The sequence below is a fragment of the Dermochelys coriacea genome, chromosome 1 (assembly GCF_009764565.3).
Source record: "Dermochelys coriacea isolate rDerCor1 chromosome 1, rDerCor1.pri.v4, whole genome shotgun sequence".
Lineage (NCBI taxonomy): Eukaryota > Metazoa > Chordata > Testudines > Dermochelyidae > Dermochelys > Dermochelys coriacea.
Window position 1 is genome coordinate 96,317,706 of NC_050068.2, and position 15,143 is coordinate 96,332,848.

Here is a 15,143-nt window from a genome sequence, read left to right on the forward strand (position 1 = left end):
CAGTCCCAGGCAGCGTGGCTCAGGCTTCAGCTGAAGTTGCAGCCCTGCCACACAGGGCTGAGGCTCTCCAGATTATCCAAATTATTTATTATCTGATCTGGCCCCAGTCCCAATTAGACTAGATAAAAGGGGTTCCTCTATATCAATAAAATATTGTGTTCAACTGATACCTATATATATTGTGGCTAGGGAAACTATGGAATAGTGTTTTATTTTAATTTAATTTAATTTAATTTAATTGTGGAAAAACACAGACTTATGTTTTTTTTAATCAGAGAATTTTGGTTTCATTTTTCTTGTTATCACAGAAAATTAGGATCTCTGCTTATAACTAAGGTCCAAGTTTATCATGGCAAACAAATTAAAAAAAACCACAGCTTCTTAAATGGTAAAAAGTCACAATTTAAACTGGGGAAAAATTAACACATTTTTGCGTATGTATGAAATGGTTCCTTATTTTTAAATTATTCTAAAACCATATTGAATTCATTCATATAGAAAAGAAAACACAGTAAACATAAAATATTAATAAATTCTTATTTATAGTAGGGTTTATTTTTACACATCATGTGCTAAAATTTTCCACTGTTGCTACTACCAGCACAGCTCCACTAACAGCAGAATCTATTGGAGCACTAGTGTAGACAAGGCACTAGCACATCAGGGCTAGACAGCACATTCTATATTGGTGCTCCAACCATTGCTACTACTGTTGGAATTGGAGAGATATTTCAGAGAAAATAGGCTTGTGTATGCATAGCCAAAGAAGCCATCCTGCAAAGCATTTTCCTTTCATATAAAAGTTGTGTTTAGAGATGACAGGATATCTGTAAAACCATGTCACTTAGGAATATAGTACATGATGTATCAAAATAAACCCTACTGTAACTTTTATAAGAATTTATCAATATTTTATGTTTACTACGTTTTCCAAATGTAAACAAATGTAAACTTGCTAGTAGAACACAGGAAGACAATATAGTATCAGTCACTCGTTTCATGTCAGGAAGATTAATTAAAAAATTAATTAAAAAATATCCTTTTTATGGTTTTTAAACTCTCCCAGTGAGGGTACATATATATAGCCCTCAGTAGTGAGTCTCAGAGCCTGGGTCAAGAGACTCGGGCTCGCGGGGCTTGCACTTCCACACTAAACACAGATATGTAGACTTGCAGCTCAGACTCTGAAGTCTAGGAAGGAGGGTAAGCTTCAGAACCTGAGTTCTAGACCTACACACAACTTAAAAGCTCTGTTCAAACAACTATTTTTAGAATGGTAGCATGAGCCCAGTGAGCCTGAGATGGTTAACCTGGGCTCAGAGGCTCACTGCCATGGGCTCCTGCTGACTGTGCAGACATTCTTGGAGGGGCCGAGGACAGAAAGTTAAGTTTCCTATGCTAATAGTCCTCAATGGGAGCATCTTCAAGAGTTTCAGTGAAAATTAGTTTTTATTTGGATGAGTTATTACTCATTGCAAAGTCATATTTGCACATGCACACTGGAGTCCAGATTTTCACTAGTGTAAATCAGAGTAGCTCATTGACTTCCATGGAGCTATGACAATTTATACCAACAGAAGACCTGGCCCCAGATTTTTAAAAAGAACAGATCTAAGCTCAGCACATGCACATGTTAGTTGTGCTATGCATGTACTCACACCAAATATAGGTGTGAAAAGGAAATGTACCAAAAGTTTCCTATGGACTTCCTAAACTATGCATGAAAGATTCCCTCATATAGTCCTCATAAAGTGCTTACACTCGAAGCCAATGGCAAAACTCCCACTGGTTTTAATGGTAGCGGCCACAGTGCATGAGATAGCGCATAAGAGTCGTGCCTAGCCCAATAGTGGAATTTATCATTTCTAACTTTTTCTCTTTTAAATCACACAGAAAATTACATTTTTAAGTACATTTAAAGAGAATGCTACCATTACATGGTTAAGCCCTGAAAAAGTCTGGAAATTATAATGCTAAGATTGCTCACACAATCATAAGGTTGCTCCCATGCGTATATTTACAATACAGTCTTCTATTTCATGATCACAAACTGTTTCTCAAATAATGCAGTATAATACATACATTTTGTAAATGTTTATGTTTATGTGCGGCTAACAGTATTACCATATAATACAGTGTCTCAGAGACCACAAGGTCATTTATATGACAAGTACACCAATTAGTCTTACTCAAGACATTACAGAATAAGGGTCCCATTCTGAAAAATAGGCTTTGAAGTCAATGGTACTATTTGCATGAGCAAAGTTACTAACATGCATAGATATTTGCAAGACTGGGGCAGAAGTATAAAATGCTGCATAATAATGAAAGTTAGCTTCTCATGCAGAGCCCACCTCAAATTGTAGCAGTGGCTCCAATCCTGCAATTAGCTCCACGCAGCTGGACTCCTGTGCCCAGGCAGAGCCCCAGTCACTTCAATGCCCACACATAGCTCATTGCAGGATTGAAATCTACTTCAGCTTCATTCCCTGAACTGCAAACAAAGAGAGACTTGCGCACCATGTGTGCAGATAAGTATCTTCATCATCCACATATTCCTTCCCCTGTGCTGAGCCTAAGCAAGGATCTGCTGCTGGTTGAAAAACATTGAATATTACATGGCCAGTGACTAATTATTACAACACATAATTTAGAGAAGATAATTTCTCACCTCATTGTGTAACCCTGGGCAAGTCACTTAATCTCTCTATGCCTCAGTTTTCCCATCTGTAAAATGGGGATAATAATGCTTACCACCTTGAAAAGCACATTGAGATCTATGGATGAAAAGCACTATGCAAGTGCTAAGTATTATAATGATTGTTAATATAAAAAAAAAGTCAATAAAGCTACATTGGATTATTACAAAAATGAAAACAGTGCAAGTGTATAGACTGAAAAAGTTATTAAACATGGTACATGTATGTATAACTAAAGTTGTGGGGAAAAAACTATTATTTTATTATTTGAGAAATAGTAAGTGACCATGTAATTGAAGACTGTATCATAGTGAACATGCACAAGGAACAGCATTCTATGGGTAACTCAAATTTGGTAATTTCCAGACTTTTGAGTGCTTAGCTCAATATGCAATAGCAATGTCAGTTTGACTATTTTCACAATATTCTACCTTCAACCAATCTTAAAACAAATTAAAACGTCAGTACCTAGCCATATAGTTTTTATTATATAAAGACAAAGTAGAAAACTATTCACACTATAACAGGTTATGGCACAAAGAAGAGCCAGGCCAAACTCACAAACATCCACTCGTTACACAAATTAAAGAGCTTTAATAACATTCTCAGACAAAGCTACCAAATGCTTCATTAAAACAAAATACATTTGTAAAATAAGTTATCTGTTAAATTTAACACATTACTAGAACTTTGCCATTATAGAAGTTTGAAAGTTAGGAAATCAGACTACTGTAGTTTTAAAAAAAACTATCAGATTTTTCGCAATATGTGATTTTTTTTGAGGGGGGAGGAAGCTGGTGGGATGGGGGGAGCCATAAGGTCTGAATCCTGGTTAGAAAGCTACTGCAGAGCCATTATATGTAAAAAATCTTCCTGTTACAAATTTTGCACCACTACTGGAGTCCTAAGGAGCCCATTTCCATCCCACCCCAACCCATTGTTTCCTCACAGCCTCTCCCCACTTTCAAGACCCTGAATCACAGGTACCATTCTTGCAAATGAGAAGCCTTGCATAGAATCTTTTTAGAGCTTCTGACTGCAACATCTTCATCATCCTCAGCGGTCAAACCTTGTGAAAAACCAAGGCACTCTCTTTTTCATGTTGCAAGGAACAACAGTATTGTCCACAACAATCCCAGTCCCTAAATGTCCATGCAGCAAAATATCAAGGTCAAGATTTTTCAAAATATTAGACTTCCAAGTCCATATGTAGGCAAGCAAATAAGCAACCTGATTTTCAAAAGGATTTGGCACCTAAGCAGGTCCCAGTGACTTTAATGGGATTTGCTGGATGCTCAGCACTTTTGCAAATCACATCTCTTATTTTAGGTGCTACTTTTTGAAAATATTGGCAAACAATTGGAAATTGAACGAAGGGCCTTGCCCATGGCAGTTTTGACATCAGGCCAACCAAGCACATGCACTTTCAAAACCAGCACAGATAATGTGCACCACAAAAGTTTACCTTACCTTAGTGAAGAAAACAACCTCCCAATACAGGTTTGTAAAGGAAGTAGAATAATCAGAATTGCCATTCCTGCAAGGCATGATGGGCCTATTTCAATCCAGAGAAGAACAGTTACAGCTATAGCTTGAAGTGGTCCAGCCCATAAAAAGTGTAAGAAAATTGTTACCTGCACAATTAGTTAAGACATAAAAACAGCTTTTAGCATTAATTGAAAAGACAAAAATACAAACAATAAAACACTTATCAGCAGGGAAATTTTAAAGATAAATATATATAATATTCAATTTTAAAATATAAATTTTTGCATGCTTTGTGCTTCTGGTAGACATTCTGAAAAATAAGCCTGCAGAAAGATTATGGTATGCAGTCGGGGGGGGGGGGGAGATTGATTCACAGCCCAGTTATTGAGAGAGAACCAAATAATGGTTTTAAAAATCAGCATCCTCAGATAGTTAGAGTGCAGGCATTTGCATAAATGGGAAAACTGTACAATTATGCATCAGTAACTTTAGAGTATCCTGTATTCCAAGACAATTCCATGAGTATAACACATGTCCTGTCATTTTCTTGCTTCATTTACAAAACTTATAATTGTCTGCCAAAACAGTTCAGCTATTTCTGAGAACAAGGTTAGGGAAAAATATGTTTTGCCCATGTTAAAAATTCCACCAGCCTTTTCTTTGAGAAGCTCTAGCATTCCTTTTCTTTTGGAGCAGGGACTTGAAATGTGGCAAGGAATGGCCTTTGTATCAGAAATGTGCCTTTTGCCATCTCCAGGAAAATCCACCCAAATTTGCTCAAGTAATAAACCCTTGGAAAAAAATCACACGCTTAGCAGAGACTTGTTAGAGTTTAAGGTTTAAATCTCTGAGGAGTCTATCCTCACTGAGCATGCTCCAGCCTCCCACGGGTCCTACTGCTGAACATATTGCACACGGGCCATCACCACAGAGCCTATAAGGAAATCAATAATCTGTATTCAGGGCACAGTTTGAATAGTGTGCACTAAATAAGGCTTAGGGCCACAACTGAATGATGAGGATAAAACAAAATACTGACTGCCTGTTCATTCAGTGAGTTCCATTCTTCCTATGCACTGAAACTGATAGGGGTTGTGGAAAATATAGTATGTGCTGATGTAATCAGAGACTGTAATGCATTTCCTAACTTATGAATGCTTGACTTTGCAACTTTAATAATGTTCTTTTAATGTAGTTTTTTGTGGGGGTATTTTTTAAATATTTTGTTTAAATTTAAAATATTCTAGGAAAACACACACAACATTAGGGTGCTGCCTATTAATTCAACAGCAACACTGCCTTCGGATATCAGTTCAGTCCAGGATACCTTATTATAAAGCATGGAAGTGTTTCCCAGTTTTTACAATAATCCTGGTTGAATTGCAGCTTAAAAGCTAAAATGAAGAGTTTTAAATGTGTTTCAGTTCACTCAACACAACCTTTTAAAAACTAAAACCAAAAGCATCTCAAATAATTCAATCAATTGCAGAGTTGCCTTTAATACACTTACATGCACCAGCACTACGCCGTGTTTATAAACACAGCAAAAATATCTACTCACAAAAAGAAAACAGATTTTTTTCCAATTTCAAGAGGGTATTGCTATTAATATGTTTGGTAAAACCACCTTTAAAAATCAATACTAAATTATGAGCCTAAGCAATGATTGTAAAGTAAAACCTCATATGCCTTACCCCTCAAATATTGCAGCTTGGACCCATCTCTCATCTCCTTACCAGAATTGTTTACGAAGACCAATAATAAGTCTTACCTGATCAAATTTGTTCACATCATTTGATAAAAGATTTACTATTTGACCTGTGGTAGTTTTTCCCAAAGCTGTGTTACTGAGACGAAGTGCCTGAAATAGAAAAAAAAAAAAAAATCAAGCATTCTTAAATTATTTTAAATTAACTACCACATTGTATGGTATCAGAATAGATGCATCGTCTCTTCTAAAGCCTAGATGTACTGCTGACAAATCTGGCATCAGAGCTATGAATTATGAGGTATTTTTAAGATGAAGACACATGAGAATTCTTGGAACTGCAGTTTAAACGCCTTAGTTAAAAAACTGGCTGGTGATTAAGATTTGGCTCTGAAGTAGAAAACACATATAGAATAATATATTGGGGGGAGGAAGCAGAATTGACATTAAAAATCTATTTCCCTCTGCATTTCCAGAAGTAACTCAGAACATGAAACTAATATGGCAAAATATTAAACCTGAACCAAAAACCCCCACATTTCTTTCACATGCATCCCTTCTTCACTTGAGCAAAACTAGACTGGAAATCTCTATCCTGAAGACTCAATTTGACCAGCTGATGCTTTGCCCCAATCTTCCAATGATAAGAATAGAGAACACTACAAATACCAAAATACGGGTACTGTAAATATGAAGATGCAGGGGGGAAATGCCAAAACTTTTAATGATGCCCACTGTATAGTTGAAATATATCTTTAAGAGGCAGATCAAATAGTTATTGGAGTTGTTATTTATATTGCATCACTACTGAAAATATTGCCGGTGCTTTCCAAATAGTCTCTTCTTCAAAGAGCTTGCAACTGAAAGCCCTGATCCTGCAAAGACATAAGCATGTGCTCAACTTCAAGCAAAGTAGTCTCACTGATTTCAGGATCTGGGCCTAAATAGGAAAGACAGACAAACCACCATTCAACCAGTAAAATGTCTGAAGTGGTCCTAGGTACAAGTCTTATTAGTTCTGTTTGTGTGTTACATTTCACCAACTCTCCCTCCTTTTCCTAGGCACCCCAGCTAACCTGCTTCACTTGTGCAGCCCCACCCTACAAAGATTCAGGCTGATCTCCTCTGAGAAAGCAATCAGCCAGACATTTCCCATATTAATAGTTTAGTTTCTAAAGGCTGCCTAGTGCTCTTGTGTACACCTTCTCCAAGCCCAACTACAGCACACCTGCTGCTCACTCTATCATTCTCTGCCACTGGTATGGGTGGGGGAGAATCCTCCCTGTAGTCACTGGCAGCTCTTGCAGCTTAACTGCTCTCAAATTAGCATGTTTGTCATAAAAGAAATCTCAGAGAAACATTTACATTTTCCCAACAAAAAGAACCAGCCTAGACCTAAGTCTAGGGAAGTGGCAATGTCAAATACCAAGCAATGGCCTTAAGCTTGTAACCAGGTTCCATCAAAAAACCCTATTTTAGCTCTCTCCCAATCCACTAAAATACTGACTGGGAATGTTGGTTTGGCCTGAAAATTGCCAAATTTACTCTAAAGGCAAAAGAAAATTTCTCGAGGGATTGAAGAAAATTTACCAAGGTGGGGTTTTTTTTGTTTTTTGTTTTGTTTTTTGAGTTACAGATTATTAAACTCATCATTAAAAAGAAACTCTGATTTGAAATTTTTCTATTTCATAGAAATGAAATATTTGTCAAATGTTTATCTCTTTCTAGCACAAAAAACAGATTGGTTAATATCCCTTTGAATTTTCCATATAGTTACAGATCCTTGTAAACACACGGTTGGGCTATATTTGGGGGCGGGGGGGGAGGGACGGGAACTAGGTTGGAATTACATAAAATCATTAATGATTGTTATGGAGAAGTTAAGGTGAATCCTATTCCCACTGCTGTCTTCTTCTGAAATGCTGCCTTCTTTCAGATATGAGCTCATTGGTCCTTTGTCCATTTCCTTCCCCCCTGTTACAGGCAGTTCTACTCTCCTGCCAACCAGAAATACCATCTAAATAATACTGACATCAATCCCTGGATTAGGATTTGTTTTAGAATCAGGTTAACTAATTCTGGTCTGAAGAGAATCCTTAGAAAATGAAGCCAATTATTTTTAAGAGAAGCTATGCATCGATGATTTTTGGGTTACAGTATCAGACTGAGAATTAGTCATGAGACAAATTCTCGACCCATCTTTGCAACCAACTTCCTGAGTGCAGCATCTTATTACTAATACTTTTTAGTATACACAAAACATCTTTTTGGAGTTTTAACAACACAAATAGACAATGATTTGTTCTACAGATAAAATTAGTTTTCTATCACTTCAGATGAAGGGAAAGGGAGTACAAAAATTTAAGTAACTAGCATTTGAACTTCAGTACTAGGAATCTGTCATTTACTATGGTTAACAAAACCAGCACACATAATGACACACAGCCACCAATGACAGAAACTTAGTATAACAGGTGTATATTTACTACAGATATTAATGAATGCCAAAAAAAAAGTATAGGAGAAATTAGCATTCAGCTTTTCTTTCAAAACTGTATATCAAGGGTTTATAAAAGGTATGACCTACCCATACACCTCAAATGAGGATAACTGATTGCCAAGTTTATTGGTGTTCTACCATTACCTCAACCTTTATCCTGGGAAGCAAACATTTATGAGATGAAAGAAGATTAATATTCAATTTAATCATGCCTAGAAATAAAGTACACAATGTGAACATTTTGCCTTTCCAAACTTTCAGCCCTCCAAGTGAATTATCCACACTGAAACAAACAACACTTGCTATACAAATATTTCATGAATTTCAAACAAAGTTTGTTATGATAATCAGTATAGTAAATTAATTCCTTAGAGATATGTTTATGTACAAGAAAGTAGTGTGCCATGTTAGAACTGAGTTCCCAGAGGATATTTTCCAAGGTATCAGAAGAGGGAGGAGGATAAATATGTGCATAAAAAACAATTCACCAGTCCAAAGGCCTGAGACATTATTCCCTACTTTTTTCTCTCTTACTTTACTATAAATTATGGAGTCCAGAGATGAGGATGGAGAGAGGAGTAATCTAAATGTTAACTTTATGTGGGGATATTACATGTTTTAAAACAGAGGACAGGTTGGGTTTTTCCCCCTCTTAAAAAGAAAGATTGATTAAAATTCAATCTGAATGTAATTAAATATCTAATGCCTCCTAAACTTCATTTCTGAGGCAAGGCTGAGGAGGGCACTGTTCCAAAAATTTGGAAGGCAGGTAATTTAAGTCCATCAGAGCTCCTAACTATATAAATAGTACATTCTCCCCTCTGCCACCTTCTGTATGGTTCCTACATGCAGGGCTGATAAGAGGTGGAGAAAAGAAGGGACTATTGTACTGGGGCCCTGAGGTCAGGGGGCCCCTCAAAGTGTTTTGTGTAAACAAAGTGAAATGGGAGGGAAGGCAGTGAACATGATGTGCTGGGGCCCCAAAATTTCTCTTGACAGGCTTACCTACATGGGAGGTAAAAGTAGAGAGAAGCATGGTGGCTTGAAGGCTACCACCAGCCACAAAGAAGCTACCGACAGCTAGTAAGGCTATGGCTTCTCCAGAGCCACACTAGCAATGGACGAAAGCAGCTTTTCATCCTGTGAGCTGCCCAGCTACTTTCCCTGCCTGCTCTGGCCTGGTAGTCGCTACTTCTGCTTCTGTTCCACTGATCACCTGGCTCCTCTCCCTAGATGGTGATTGCCACATGTTGATCAGCACATGTAAGTGAAAAAATATGCAGACACAGGGGTAGAATTAAGTGACAGGCCACAACTTTAGTAACTTAATGATGGAGAGGAGTGCTATCTGCCCACCCCAGCTCACACTCCAAGCACTTAATTGGGTCCAGTAGAGAATCACAGAACTCTCACTATAACCAATAACTCAGGGCAAACCCTCTTCAGCCTAAACCCTAGGACTCAACTCATTTCTGACTCCTCTCACCCTCCCCTTCACATGGGAGATAAAGGGTACTAAGGGTGAATTCAGTCTGCAAAGACTTCAGGTCTCCCCTTCTTACAGCAACAGGTTCACTAGCCACATCCCAGGTCTCATTTACCTCTGGGACCTGGCCCTTTGAGCCTTTATTCACACTGGACACCAGGCTCATGTTGCAATGGACTAACATTTCTGTATTCGTCCTAGTTAAATTCCCATCCTATTCTTACTCCTTTTAACCTGAAATGTGTGAAAAACCCTCTGGGCCTGCCAAGAAAAAAAATCCTTCCGGATCCCAGGAACTGGTGATGTCAGCCCCACAGCACCCTGGAAAGACAGCTCAATATACCTCAACTACAAGGAGGGAAGGTGGGGCAGCAATACTGCAAGTGACCTCTGGACACCAAGGGAGGCTTTAAATTGAGAGGAGGAAGCTGTGAGAGCCAATCAGCTCCCCTAATGCCCTTCCTGGTTGGTCAAAGGGAGGCAGAGAAGTCCCTCCCCCAAGCACAATCCCACTTTGAGTCATAAGGAGGGGCTTGGCTCCAGCCTGTCTGGACATGAGCTCTCCTCTTCCAGGAGTTGGCTATTCCCCTACTTGTTTGACCAAACTTCCTCCCTGCTGAGACAGGAAGGCAGTGGCCGGGGGGGGGGGGGGCATTCTCTCCCAATGCATCTCTAAAGTGGAGGAGAATGATCACACAACAGTCAACAGCTCCCATTCCCCCACATTCTCTGGACCTCAGGCAATAGCCTACAACATTATATAGGCATCCATATACTGTTGAGTTCAATATAAAAAAAATCAATACATATATATATGCTAACCCTGATTTTCATTAATATAGACTTATACCCTGTTCCTTCAAATGCCATGACTTCAGAACTATTACAAAAGTGAAAATAATTAAACTAATAATTTAAACTAATTATTAGAAGAGTTAACTTATATACACATACATTTGAAAAATTAAAGGTTGCTTACCTTCCGATAAATCATGTGACACATCGCTACTCTCAACTTCATGCCAGCCCGTAGTACATGATAAAAGTACAAGTGGTGTGTTATGGCTAAAATCAATGTACATACAGACAAAGCAGCTGCATAGCCGTAGGCAAAATTCAAAGCAGCAGTATCAAGAGGATCAAAAAATTCAAAATAATTAATAATTTTTCCCAAAAAGACTGGTTGAATTACTTTGAGTGTTTCCTAAAAGAAAGAAGGGGGGGGGGACAAATAGAAAGAATGTATTCTGTAGTTTTCTATCCAAGTTTCTTCCAAGGCAAGTAAGAACTTTCTGGCACACCCTTCTTCCTATTATTATTATAATAAAATCCAGGCCAGTTTTTATTGCCATATAATCCAGAAGAAATGGACTTCTATAATAACACATGTATTTTAATAGTATTAAAATTAAAATATTTAAAACTTTTCAAAAGTTCTTTAAGCCACCAATAAAATCTTTCATGTTATCATAACTTACATAAATACAGATCTCCTTTAATTTCTGAAGATCACATGGTACTTTTTTGTGACAGTTACATTTAGCAAAAAGATTTTTTTATGCTTCATCCCACAAACCTATGGATACTGTAATGTACAGATCAGCAGCAGATACAAGTTCAAAACAATTCCTGAACAGGTGGGGCTGGCAATATCACAGAGAAAATGTGCTTTCAGTTATACCAGTGTAATCCCACTGTTATGCAATTGTAACTGAACGGAGAATCCTACCCAGTGTTTTCAACTTCTAGTAGTCAGAGTGTGGCCCTATTGTATTTTTCTGAGAGTAAGAGAGAGAGAGAGAGAGAGCGAGCGATGGTTAAGGAGAGACATTCTAGTATCTGAAAAACAAAAAGTACAGAGTTTGTAGCTGCTACTATCTGGCAGAAAGAAATTATAAATGGGGAAAGAGTTGGGTCCCAGAATTAAATCACCAGTATTCATCACAAATGCCTATTGGACAAGATTTACATTGCTATTGGGTAAAACGATATTCAAAGATACATTGTATTGTATTTTCCATCTTTTACCTCAATCAATGTGAACAATCCCAAAGCTAAATAGGATTTCCAATAACAAAGTATGATTGCTTTTGTTAAATGTGGTGTTCTTGCTTCTTTTTTAGCTTTTTGCACCTCTTTATCCCAGTACCTAGAAAATAAAGTAAAATGAGACTGGCAGACAAGGAAAGTCTAGCTTAAAAATCAACAGAAACAGACCATAATTTGCTAAAGTTGTAAAACAGAGAGTTTGGTCTATAGTAGGATTGCCAAATTATCTGGTCAGTCACTCCACATCTGGCACAACCATATACTTTCTCTTTAAGAACCTGACACTAAAATAATCTTTTCAAAAATTTTTATTTATTTATTTATTTCTGCTGGCTCATTAAAGCCTATGGTTAGCATTACAGGCTCATTTTGTTCCTCTGTGCTCAAGAACACACTGATAATATCAACAAACCTTGGACTAGCTGCTGATTTATAGAGACATACAAAGGCAGAACTAGCTAGTCACTGTCCTTGGTTTGTTCTTAGCCTGGATCAGACTGAGCCAGCTACCGAAGTTAAGGGCCAAGTCACAATAAGCCTTCCTGGCACTGGCCTGCACTGAGGCAGTGTGGAGATGCTCCACCTTGGCAAAATCCCTCTCGGAGCTCCAAGAAGAACAGAGGAGTGTGCACATCCAGTTTGTTAAGTTGTGAAGCACGCTCTCTTATCTTCACCTGGTCATGTACTTAGGTGAAGGGGAAGTGGAATTTTTTTATTATTATTATTTCCATTATCATATTGCCTTAGAGCCCCAATCATGAACCATGACGTGATTGTGCTAGGTGCTGTACAACACAGAACAAAAAGACAAGCTCGTCAGTTCAGGGACTACAATCTAAATACACAAGACAGACTCAGGGTGGAGGAAGGAGGATAACACACAAGCAGAGAGAACAATGTGATGGTGGCAAACATCATGGGGTGGATTGCACCACCTGTGGTGCCCAGGCTTCCCCAGCAAGTGCTCCTTCCTAAGGCAGGGACTATGACTGTGCTTGACCTTTGCATTCTGGCAGGGCTGCGCACCTGCACATGAGCAAGGCACAATCTGTTCAAATCTGAATCAAAATACAGTAAGAAGACAAGTGATCATTCTGTTCATATAATGTGTTCAAGAATACACTAGCGCCACTCTACAATTGTTAAAGCACAGGATTTTCACATAAGGTGCCTCCCTCATTTCTGGAGGTCAAGTGCATTCTGCTGTGCACCGAGACCCTGTTGGTCCAAGAACTGCGAATACACCAATGTCTCAAACCTGTTAAAAGATGGCACGCTAACTTTGGGCATGCGGAATAGCCGCCAGAAAGATATTATCTTGATTACTGAGATATTTTCTCTTATCGTCGGCGGGGGAGAGTGGGGGGGTAGGAGGAGTGGAAGAGGGTAAAATGACAGACTCCACAGTGCAGTTTGTTGGATTTTGTGAAGTTTCTATACGCCTTAGTCTTGCAGTACTGAAGGCTGCTTGCTTAAGTAAAGTAGAATCAGAGGTTAAAATAGGTAAAGAACAAGTTAAAAATTACTTCAACAAGTTAGGTATCTTCAAGTCACCAGGGCCTGATGAAATACATCCTAGAATACACAAGAAGCTGATTGAGGAGATATCTGAGTCATTGGCAATTATCTTCGAAATGTCATGGAAGAGAGATTCTAGAGGACTGGAAAATAGTGAATATAGTGCCCATCTATGAAAAGGGAAATAAGGACAACCTGGGGAATTACAGACCAGTCAGATTAATTTCAGTACCCGGAAAGATAATAGAGCAAATAATTAAGCAATCACCTAGAAGATAATAAAGAGATAAGTAACAGTCAGCATTGATTTGTCAAGAATAAATCATGTCAAATCAACTCAATAGCTTTCTCTGACAGGGTAACAAGCCCTGTGGATGGTGGGAAGAGGTAGATGGGTATATTTTGACTTTAGTAAGGCTTTTCAGACAGATTTACATGACCTTCTCATAAACAAACTAAGGAAATACAACTTAGATGGAGCTGGGTGGATGTATAACTGGTTGGAAAACCTCTCCCAGAGAGTAGTTATCATGGATCATAGTCAAGCTGGAAGGGCAAATCGAGGGGGGTCCCGCAGGGATAAGTTCTGGATCTGGTTCTGTTCAATATCTTCATCAATGATTTAGATAATGGCAAAGAGACTACACTTATAAAGTCTGCGGATGATACCAAGCGAGTAGGGGTTGCAAGTGCTTTGGAGGATAGGTTTAAAATTCAAAATAATCTGGACAAACTGGAGAAATGGTCTGAAGTAAATAGGATGAAATTCAATAAGGAACAATCAGTACACACATATATGGGAAACAATTGCCTCGGAAGGAGTCCTGCAGAAAGGGATCTGGGAGTCATAGTGGATCACAAGCTAAATATGAGTCAACAGCTTAACACTGTTGCAAAAAAAGCAAACACCATTCTGGGATGTATTAACAGGAGTGTTGTAAGGAAGACACAAGTAATTCTTTCACTCTATTCTGGGCTGATTAGGCCTCAAATGGAGTATTGTGTCCAGTTCTGGGTGCCACATTTCATGAAAGATATGGAGAAATGGGAGAAAATCCAGAGAAGAGCAACAAAAATGATTAAAAAACTAGAAAACATGATTTATCAGGGAAGACTGAAAAAATTGTGTTTGTTTAGTCTGGAGAAGAGAAGACTAAGGAGGGACATGACAACCGTTTTCAAGCACATAAAAGGTTGTTGAGAAAAATTGTTCTCTTTCACCTCTGAGAATAGAACAAGAAGCAATGTGCTTAAATTGTAGCAAGTGCGGTTTAGATAGGACATTAGGAGAAACTTCCTGTCAGGGTGGTTATGCACGGGAATAAATTGCCTAGGGAGGTTGTGGAATCTCCATCACTGGAGATTTGTAATGCAGGTTAGACAAACACCTGTCCAGAATGCTCGAGATAATACTTAGTCCTGCCATGAGTGCAGGGCACTGAACTAGATGACCTCTCGACGTCCCTTCCAGTCCAACAATTCTGTGATTCTATGATTTACGAATGATTCTCCTTGTGTGTTGTCAAGTAGAATAGAAAGTGAAAATGCACACATAGACCCATAGATTCTGCTAAATATGCTATTATGTCTATGCAAGCATTTTTCCTGACCACATGGGAAGGAAGTGCAATTATTACAAGAGTCACTGGAAAGACTACACCCTCCTTTACAGTGTAAGCCCTGAACTCTTCAAGG

The 15,143-nt window shown here is 38.4% G+C and overlaps 1 protein-coding gene across 8 annotated transcripts in view; it reads right to left on the reverse strand.

The window, feature by feature from the left end:
- ABCC4 (ATP binding cassette subfamily C member 4) overlaps nt 1-15,143 on the reverse strand; it is a 199,697-nt gene that overhangs the window by 156,942 nt on the left and 27,612 nt on the right. For all 8 annotated transcript variants that reach the window (XR_005295447.2, XR_005295451.2, XM_043504664.1 and 5 more), the window contains exons 3-6: nt 11,910-12,030; nt 10,861-11,085; nt 5,959-6,048; nt 4,170-4,333 (exon numbers count right to left, since the gene is read on the reverse strand). Coding sequence is in view for 6 of the 8 variants with exons in the window: in XM_043504664.1 (XP_043360599.1) it covers nt 4,170-4,333; nt 5,959-6,048; nt 10,861-11,085; nt 11,910-12,030 (600 nt within the window). In the remaining 2 variants the exon portion in view is untranslated. The remainder of the gene's footprint in view (nt 1-4,169; nt 4,334-5,958; nt 6,049-10,860; nt 11,086-11,909; nt 12,031-15,143) is intronic.